This window comes from Dunckerocampus dactyliophorus, chromosome 1, assembly GCF_027744805.1.
Source record: "Dunckerocampus dactyliophorus isolate RoL2022-P2 chromosome 1, RoL_Ddac_1.1, whole genome shotgun sequence".
Taxonomy (NCBI): domain Eukaryota; kingdom Metazoa; phylum Chordata; class Actinopteri; order Syngnathiformes; family Syngnathidae; genus Dunckerocampus; species Dunckerocampus dactyliophorus.
The window spans coordinates 756,486-766,462 of record NC_072819.1 but is presented as its reverse complement, the minus strand read 5'-3'; the positions used below and the strand labels follow the sequence as shown (position 1 = coordinate 766,462).

Here is a 9,977-nt window from a genome sequence, read left to right as displayed (position 1 = left end):
ACAGGTAGACGTGGGGTTTTCATTGCTCATGTCCCCTGGGTATGGAGGATTGAAAGTGCCAAAATTAAATAAATAAATACATTATTAGATAATTAATTAAATATGTCATTAATTAATGAAATATGTCATTAATTAATTAAAATGTATTTAATTCCAATTGTAATTAATTAATGACATATTTCATTAATTAATGACATATTTAATTATTTTCATTAATTAATTAAAATTTATTTAATTCCAATTTTAATTAATTAATGACATATTTCATTAATTAATGACATATTTAATTATTTTCTAATGATGTATTTATTTATTTAATTTTGGCACTTTCAATCCTCCATACTGGTGTATCTTACTTTAATTATTATTATTATCTTTATTTTTTAAGTTTATTTATCACTTTTCTGTTACGTTTTTATTCCTTTAATCTCGATTTCTGTGTGATTTATTTTATGTGTTTTGCTATCCAACTGTTATTTTTTAATGCCCATGGTTTGATGCGCTGTTAATGTAATTTGACGTGTGGGGTTGGTGGGACGACTCGAACCACTCCCAGGAAAGAAACCAAATCATCCACTGTTCACCTTTCAGTTGCAATTACAGAATCATCATTTGGCTCTTTTACCTTTTTTATCGAAATGAATCCCTTGTCTGGGATATTCATGTATTGATAAATACATTTCCAATATCAATATGAATATTTTGGTACTTACACAATAATGAACCTAAATGCACATCATGACAGTCACCTTTACACTCCTATTACCCAATACAATAAGACATAAATAACACCCATACTTGTATTGCTGTAAATGTGTTTCCTAGGGGACCAGAAAGAGGGGCAAACAGGAAATGACATCAGGGCTTTAAATTTGAGTTCATTCCAAGGAATTAAATATCATTTCGAAAATGTATTGTCATGATCTGTGGTGCTGCTCTGCTGCCCCCTGTTGGTGCTTGGTTACAGTGCAAGGCCGGCTGGCCTGGGAGGAGCCACGCGCACATACCTGCAGCCAATTCTCCTCCCACTTCATAAGCAGCACACACCTGCCTCCCGTTGCCACATTGTTTCATGCTACTCGAAAATACAGTTCAGTGTGCGTGTGAGCAGTCCAATGACATCTGAGCGTGTTTGGAGGAAGGAGAGGGTCTCCCATGTCATGTCCATCCTAGCCATCATTGCAAGAGTGTTGATGGAAGCGTGCATGTACGTGTACGTGTACGTGTAGGCATGCATGCATGCCATCTACAGGCCATTCCAAGCATAGCAAATGACATCACAGCAATCTGATGCTCGCACAGGTGTGGGCAAACTTTGACTCGCGGGCCGCATTGAGTTAACAAAATTGGCCGGGGGGCAAGACTGCATATTTGATACATGCACTTTATTTTACACTTAAAATTGTAACAGTCCACCTGGACTTATAGTGTCATACAATCTTGTTATTCAAATGCTTGGCAGGCCGGATGTGGCCCCCGGGTCATAGTTTGCCCACCCCTGTGCTAGCATATCATTGCTCTTCTAGCCAGAAGTGACTTTCTGAAACTCCTCCCAGTCAATCTCCTCTCCTGTCACGCTGGAAAGACCATTTCATTTCCACCACGGCCGTCCACACCGTCATAAAGATGGAAAACTACTTTTTAAAAAAAAAACCTTATATTTCATTTCAACTTCACTCTTTTTTTTTTTTTTTTTTTTACATTTTCCAAATATTTCGACTTTCTTCTGGATATATTATATATTCACGTTTTCTTTCTGTAATATTATGACTTTATTCCAATAATATTATGACTTTATTTCTGTAATATTATGACTTTATTCCTGTAATATTATGATTTTATTCCCATCATATTATGACTTTATTCCCATAATATTTTGACTTTATTCCCATAATATTACGACTATATGTCCATAATATTATGACTTTATTCCTGTAATATTTTGACCGTATTCTCATAAGATTAGAATTGACATAATAAAATGTTGACTGATATCTTCTATCTATTAATCTTCCTGGGTAACATAAGTCTAATTCAACGTTTTATTTCATGTCAATTGGATGCTACTAACATGATATTTTTTCTCATAACGTTATCCTCGTAAAATTCCAACTTTTTCTCGTTAGATGACAACTTTTTTCTGGTCATATTTTGACTTTGTTCTTGTAAAATGACAGATTTTTCCATTTTTGCTGTTTATGAAAAAAAGGAGTCTTATGGAAGCATATTTTTAGAATGTGCCCATAAAAAGCAAACCAGCACTTGTGATGATGACGATGAAGATGATACAATCGTGCCAGTGTCAGTGCATTGACACAGTGCAGCCTATTGAGGCCCAACACGGTTAGCTAATGGCCACACAATGACTACTCTTGGCACACCATTCACCGCCTGAGTCGAACGTGTTGACGCAACATCCATGTTTGCATGTGCGCCATTATTAGCAGCATCCTTTTCTCAGTGTATGGCTGGAGTTGCAAACATTGCAAAAAGCCGTGTGCGCCTGTGACGCGTCTTTGTTTGCGCTGGCGCTGCCGCGCATTGTCTCTGCTCACACTGGACCTTTGTCCTCTTCTTCTGTGCTCCCTTTGTTGCGCCGCACCGACACACACCCGCACCTTTCTTCTCCTGCTCGTCATCATCCTATCGCTAGCAGCGCAGCGTGGTGCCACGCTCATCCTGACGCCAGCCTCATCCTCCCTACAACATGGCTGCCGTGGCAGCCTACCAACAGCTGCATGTTCCACACCTGCTAACCGTAGAATGCTAATATACTAGTAGGAACGCTTCCCTTCCGTACCTGCCTGACACAACTATTTACATGCGGTTGCCGTGTAATGGTAGTCATGTGACTATGCCAGGATATGACAATTGCAATTTTTTATAATATTTCTTCAATGAATTCATAGAAAACAAGCTAGCTTCTATAGCCTTACCCAATAGAAGCCAAGGTGTGTCCTCAAAATGGCAGCGTATCAGGTAAACTAGCTCATTTCCAAAGGTTTTTTTTTTTTTTTTTAAACCACGAAAGCTCATTTTAAATCCACGGAACAATTGTAATGCTTTAATGGGGTGTCAAATATTATAATTCAACTGTTCTTACGAGGTTTCTCGAAGAATTTAATAGAAAAGAAGCTACAGAAACATGCTAGTTTTTAGCCTTAATATAAGAAGCCATGGTGTGTCCCCAGAATGGCGGCGTATCAGGTACGCTAGCTCATTTCCAAAAGCTTATTTATTTTTTGAAACCATGAAAGCTCATTTTAAATCCATGTAACAATTGTTATGCTTTAATGGAGTGTGAAATATTACAATTCAACTCTTCTTACTATGTTTCTGTTATTGATTTAATAAAAAAAAACAAGCTACAAAAACGTGCTAGTTTTTAGCCCAACTGTAAGAAGCCATGGTGTGTCCCCAAAATGCCGGCGTGTCAGATGAGCTAGCTCATTTCAGAGAAAGCTCATTTTAAATCCATGTCATAGAAGTAATGCTGGAATTGGGTGTCATATATTATAAGTATTTTATATTCTTACTATACTGTATTTGTTCAGTGAATTCATAGAAAAAGAGCAAAGAAAATATCACTATTGTCTTTTAGCCTTGACATTGCTGTGATGTATGTGCCACTATAGAAAAAATGCTGATGCCATGTCACTCTTTCAGTGATTTCCCGTCAATATATGTCCTCTACTTCAATTCAAAGTACATTTGCACTGTGTCGCAAGAATCCCTTTAGCATCTTTCACGTCACTGACTAGTATTTGACTAAAAACTGTGTGGAATAGGCACCAGCTTTTCTTGGGATCTTGTGGTTCCAGCAGGCTCCTCCCAGTGGGCGTGGCCTAACAGTGTCCTTGCTAGGTCAGTTTCATCTTTGGTCAGTTAGCGAGCAAGGTGGCATATGGAAACTTCTACAGTTGGGTGAGTATTCCTCACAACACGGCACACACACACACAGCGCAGTACACAAAATAGTACACGAGTATAAAGTAGTACATGTGTGATTTCCCAGTGCCTGCGCAGTGAGGAAGATGAGGTTCTCTGTTGGCATCTTTCTACTGGTTTGCTTCACTCTGATGGGGCTTGGTATGTTTCACTGATCAATAACTTGTTATCCTCATTCAGTATCATTCCTCATACTATCAATACTGTATATCATAGTCATGTTTGTTCTTGTCTTCCATCCATTTCAATGCTGTTCCTATTTGCTGATGAAGCACATGTACATACTGTGCAGTATGTTCTTCTTCAAGATGCTAACATGAAGATGTGGTTTCAGGATCAGCCATTCGTTGTTACAGCTGTAAAGATTACACGGCCAGCTGTTCCAAACAACGAGACTGTAGCTATGACGACGCCTGTCTGACGCTCACAGAGAGAGGTTCTTGTTCTTGTTGTTACTGCTATTGTGTTCTAATGCTGCTCTAAGGCTGCAAGTAACGCTTCATGTCCCTTGCTGCTTATTCACTTGATTGTTTCACATTCAACCTTGAAGGAGGAAGAATACGTAGGAGGAAGAATACGTAGAAAGAAGAATACGTAGGAAGAAGAATACGTAGGAGGAAGAATACGTAGGAAGAAGAATACGTAGGAGGAAGAATACGTAGGAAGAAGAATACGTAGGAAGAAGAATACGTAGGAGGAAGAATACGTAGGAGGAAGAATACGTAGAAAGAAGAATACGTAGGAAGAAGAATACGTAGGAGGAAGAATACGTAGGAAGAAGAATACTTAGGAAGAAGAATACGTAGGAGGAAGAATACGTAGGAGGAAGAATACGTAGGAAGAAGAATACGTAGGAGGAAGAATATGTAGGAAGAAGAATACGTAGGAAGAAGAATACGTAGGAGGAAGAATACGTAGGAGGAAGAATACGTAGGAAGAAGAATACGTAGGAGGAAGAATATGTAGGAAGAAGAATACGTAGGAAGAAGAATACGTAGGAGGAAGAATACGTAGGAGGAAGAATATGTAGGAAGAAGAATACGTAGGAAGAAGAATACGTAGGAGGAAGAATACGTAGGAGGAAGAATACGTAGGAAGAAGAATACGTAGGAAGAAGAATACGTAGGCACTTGCTTTGGAATTTCGCCCATCATCCACAGTGCTGATGTGACATATGAGCACATGTCTTTCTCTTTGCTGTGCCTTGTAAAAAAAGAGGCAGCTAAGAATGCACGTAAAGGGACACACCTATTCCACCTCCATTTCCATAACGTGAGCTGCATATGAAGCACATTGTTATTATTATTATTATTGTTATTAACATTGTTATGCCCAAGAACTACCTTACTGGCATAGTGACACCTTGCCACACCACAGCAGCTAGCTACTAGCCGGCTAGCCACTAGCTTCACTAAGGTAAGGCTACATATTGGAGCTGTGTTGTTGTTTTTGACGCGAGGTGTAGCGTTCCTTTCTATGAGGCTATGTGAAATCAAAGTTGCCAAAATACTCCAAGCATGACATGTTAGCATGAACGTACCTGTTACTACATGCTCACAGCATGGATGGAAAACCACTAAACCTTGTTGGAGGTGTTTTCATAGGTGTGTCCCGTGACATGCATTCATTAGCTGCCTCTTTTTACCTGTTCTTATATCTTTAGAAGGCACAGCTAAGAGAGGACGTGTGTTCATGTCCCACGTAAGGACTGTGGATGATGGGCAGCATTCCAAAAGTGGTGGAAGAATACATACTGTAGGTGGGAATGGTGGTGTGTTGCTCCAGTGAGGATGTGCAACATGACTTTTCAAGGTTTTAGTTGAAGTTGTTGGCGGCTGCCCAGAGGGCGCTAACATATCACAAGCATTATACCCCGCCTCTGCTAGAGTATGTACATAAATGACGTCCAACGTAACACACGCACATGTTTGCTGTCAGCTAATGATAGCAGCTTGGTAAAGTTTAGCTCCTCATGTTAGTTGTAGTAATCATAACAACATGACCGTATGTTCTTCACCTTCACCGTATTCCTGAACTACAATTACAATTTGTATCCACACTCATTTGGAATTGGGATTCATATAATAAAGCACTATTGCTAACAGCTATGTTACAGCTGCTACACAGTAAGCTAACGTGTACGCAGAGCTACTACACTGTAAAGCCACCTTTAAACTGGCACACATTTTGCACCGCATCGTCCCGCACTATGCCCCTGCAGTGCGTGTCATTTAGATGGCACGCTTGAAAAGGATGAAGACTCGTTTATGCACGGTTTAATCACTTGGTGTGCAATTTGCCACAGAAAATGGTGCGCATTAGCGCCAAGTGCCACACTCCTGCACGACTTCTCAAGTCAAGCAGTGTTGACGTCTAGTGTAGGACATCGTCCGCATGGGTATGCATTGTCACCACCACTTCCCGCATCTGTGAAGCGTTATTTGGTCCCGCTTTGTCCCTTTTGATGCCACGCAGCAGCAGGCATCACCCCTGGCGTCAGGAATTCCTCTATTTGCAAGGTGTGGAGAAGGTAACTATATTATCTCGCAGCTGCAGAAAGAGAATTGGAAGAGAAAGAGCAGGAAGACGGCATAACCCAGAAAAATAGGAGGCATAGACAGTGCGGGAGACGGAATTGCTGACTAGAAGACATGGCTTTTGGGCATTACGATCACTTATGGACAGAAATTCACAAGGAAGATCCAAGAGGTTCCAGAAATGACTTGAGACTTGCTCCAAGACGGGGTGGAAAAGTGAACCCATTTGTGTGAAGGAGACGCGCTTTGGTTCGCAGCGCCTGCATTGCGTGTATTCACGACTACTTCACAGAAATGATGCATGCCAAATTTTTGTGATGCTCTGTGGCAAGCAGCCCCGCCCAGTTTACACAAACGTCTCACCCGTTTACCACTCATTGGCACGCCAACCTGCGTACCACTGCGGGGATAAAGTAGAGCAACCGAGGCTAATGCTAGCATGCGCCTGGAACTACTACAGTATTTGTAGTACTGCTCCACGTTGTTGTACCTGTACAACTGTTGATGTGTTAGCTCATGACCATGCCCCCATGCACCTGGCTGACTGGGTTGACTTCCTGTGTGCGTTGCAGGAGGGATGACGTTCCGCCAGTGCCTCAAGTATTCCGACTGCGAGTACAGTCGACTGGGACAGATGTTCCCGCAGGTAGGAAGCAGCATGGGTGCTTGGTCCCACGCGGGTACCCTCAGGGAAGACGCCGTGTGCCGTAGCCAAGGTTAGGATACATGCTGCGCCACCCGACTGATTGCTTTTTCTTTCCAGGTGTCCTCTTTTACTTTCAAGTGCTGCAACTCCGATTTGTGTAACTCCGCCCACTCTGCTGCAGCCACGTCTGCCGTCGGTGCGATGGCGTCGGTGGTGGTCACATGGTGGCTGACTCGCTGACGTGGGCGTGCTCGTCATTGACTTCATCATTGAATGTGGCACACACTGATGTGATGGAGCTGCTTGATTAACCAACGCTAGCCGAGAAGACGAGGACTTCAGCTCATCAATGCTACCACTTGTTGACCTCATGTGTTCACTCACACTGCGTCACCTCACTACTTCATCTTCTCATAACTACCGTCAGCCAAATAAAGCCTACAAAGGTGAACATGTCTACGTGCACTTTGTCTTGCTAAAAAACTACAAGTTTGGTTGGAGGTGGGACACGATGCCAAGCCTCTGGTGGCCAGCCTGTACCCATTGGGTCCGGCCGGGCACACCACAGGGGCCAAAGCGGTCTGGTGCAGAGTGAGTTGGATGGCAGCCAAAAGCGGGCACCGCGGCGGTCTGATCCTTGACAGCAGAAGCTAGCTCTTGGCACCAGGATTTCCGGAACCAGTCCTCGCCAGCAGGGAGAGGCGACGGGCACGGGTGGTGATTGTTGTTGACCCTCGCCTCGGAGCCTGTAGCCTGGCATTTAACCCACTCAACTGCCTTCGGGTGGTGGGGTGGGCTCTGACAGAACAATACCTGCCGTGTTTAGAGTCCCAAGGGGGGCTACTGGACAGTGCTCCCTCGGGGGATCCCCTTGTTCTCCTGGGGGGCTTCAATGCTCACGTTGGCAGAGACATGGAAACCAGGGGAGACGTGATTGGGAGGAAGGCCCCCCGGTGTAAGGATGATTGGGAGAAAGGTGAGGTAGCTGCAAGCCGTGCTGATGATGCCAAGCAAGAATGATAGCATTAGCAAGACACTTGGCTCGAGCATTTCTGTTGAAATCAACACGCTGTACTCTTCATGTCGCGCTTTTTTGTCAGGGTGATGACGTGTTTTCTTGTGTTCGGAGGGTGCAGCGGTGATTGGGCGAACAAAGTGTTGATTGTGAGCTGTGCTGGTGATGTCAGGAGCATGTGAACCAGCGCTCAGCTGATCTTCTCAGTTGCAGGGTTGAGCAGCAGCTGCACGGAGGTGAGTTTCTTCCCCGCTCTGCATTTTCTATCTGTTGATAGTAACATGAGGCTTTTGGAACAACAGTTGTGGGACCAAACGTCCACACATGGAAAAGATCCAACGCTGTTATTCTTATTACTCTCAAACTATTCTAATACTGTAGTTACAGTTGCTAGCATTGCTTTTCATGTGTTCTTGTGGGGCTAAAAGTAACCAAAGGACATTGTTGCTTCCCACTGAGGTGTTTGCAGTCATGGAGCGTAAACTGGATTTATCACGTCTGACCGACGAAGAAGCCAAACACGTCTGGGAGGTGATTCAACGGGACTTTAACCTGCGCAAGAAAGAAGAAGAGCGACTAGGGTGGGTCCCCGTGAGATGGTCCTCACGGTTCATGGCATTGCAGGTCATGTGATCTGCTGTTTGAATATGAGCAGTCATGGAATGCAAGCGTGAAAGCTGCGCTGCATCATGACCGGAGTCACATGGAGACGCCACAAAGACACGCTTGTCTCCGCCACACACACACACACACACACGTTGATGAACGTGAGAAAATGTAACTGGCTGATGAACAGATCACAACCACAAGTGCCAAGCATGCACGTCATCTTCACTCTGATCCTTCATCAATACACTCCCTTTCATTTCACATTCTTCTTTTGTGTGTCGGGAGGTGCTTTTTGTGAAGATGTAGCGACAGGAACACTCGGCCTGTGCTAAAGTGGGGAGGCATGGATTGCCTTCTGTCAGGCGTGTCTCTATCAGCCAATTTCACTCGTGATCGGCAGCATAAAAGCCCGATCAGTGCATCCTTACTAAGAAGTGATACTGTATCTATTTCAGGAAAAAAGTGCAAGTCAACTTTGTCACGTAGCTGAAAAATCACGTTATTCATATCCACTTCACTCCTGCTCTTTTTCACATTTTTGCTTTGTTTTTTTTTCAAATATTTCAACTTTCTGCTGAAATAATCTTTGCAAATTCTCTTTCCATAATATTTACACTTTATTACCATATTATTATGACTTTATTCCCATAATATTATGATTTTATTCCCATATTATGACTTTATTCCCATCATATTATGACTTTATTCCCATAATATTTTCACTTTATTCCCATCATATTGTGACTTTATTCCCATAATATTTTCACTTTATTCCCATCATATTATGACTTCATTCCCATAATATTTACACTTTATTCCCATGATATTATTACTTTATTCCTGTAATATTTACACTTCATTCCTATCATATTATGACTTTATTCCCATAATATTTACACTTTATTCCCATCATATTATGACTTTATTCCCATAATATTGACTTTATTCCCATATTATTATGACTTTATTCCCATCATATTATGACTTTATTTCCATAATATTTTCACTTTATTCCCATAAAATTTACTTTATTTCCATATTATGACTTCATTCCCGTAATATTGACTTTATTCCCATCATATTATGACTTTATTTCCATAATATTTTCACTTTATTCCCATAAAATTTACTTTATTTCCATATTATGACTTCATTCCCGTAATATTGACTTTATTTCCATCATATTATGACTTTATTCCCATATTATTATGACTTCATTCCC

General features: G+C 41.9%; 2 protein-coding genes across 7 annotated transcripts in view; both read left to right on the top strand.

The window, feature by feature from the left end:
• The first annotated feature begins 3,857 nt into the window (after positions 1 to 3,857).
• On the top strand, positions 3,858 to 7,582 carry LOC129193850 (CD59 glycoprotein-like). The gene is made up of 5 exons (XM_054798589.1): positions 3,858 to 3,924; positions 4,016 to 4,089; positions 4,283 to 4,384; positions 7,058 to 7,131; positions 7,249 to 7,582. The coding sequence occupies exons 1-5, from the start codon at positions 3,905 to 3,907 to the stop codon at positions 7,369 to 7,371; spliced, it is 393 nt and encodes a 130-aa protein (XP_054654564.1). The 5' UTR covers positions 3,858 to 3,904; the 3' UTR covers positions 7,372 to 7,582.
• Positions 7,583 to 7,712: 130 nt separating this feature from the next.
• The window catches only part of mlpha (melanophilin a), a 35,602-nt gene continuing 33,337 nt past the window's right edge, over positions 7,713 to 9,977 (top strand). For 2 of the 6 annotated variants that reach the window (XM_054798518.1, XM_054798507.1), the window contains exon 1: positions 8,552 to 8,727. In XM_054798518.1, coding sequence (XP_054654493.1) covers positions 8,552 to 8,727 — 176 coding nt within the window. Of the gene's footprint in view, positions 8,108 to 8,267; positions 8,383 to 8,551; positions 8,728 to 9,977 lie in introns of those variants that run through there. The other 4 variants (XM_054798494.1, XM_054798486.1, XM_054798501.1 and 1 more) reach the window with 4 other exon arrangements.

What these genes read in the sequence shown, in the direction of transcription:
- LOC129193850 (XM_054798589.1), top strand. Translation starts at nt 3,905, where the DNA reads ATGGAAACTTCTACAGTTGG. An exon ending in ATGGAAACTTCTACAGTTGG is followed by an intron (nt 3,925 to 4,015) that starts GTGAGTATTCCT and finishes GTGATTTCCCAG; the next exon opens with TGCCTGCGCAGTGAGGAAGA. An exon ending in CTTCACTCTGATGGGGCTTG is followed by an intron (nt 4,090 to 4,282) that starts GTATGTTTCACT and finishes ATGTGGTTTCAG; the next exon opens with GATCAGCCATTCGTTGTTAC.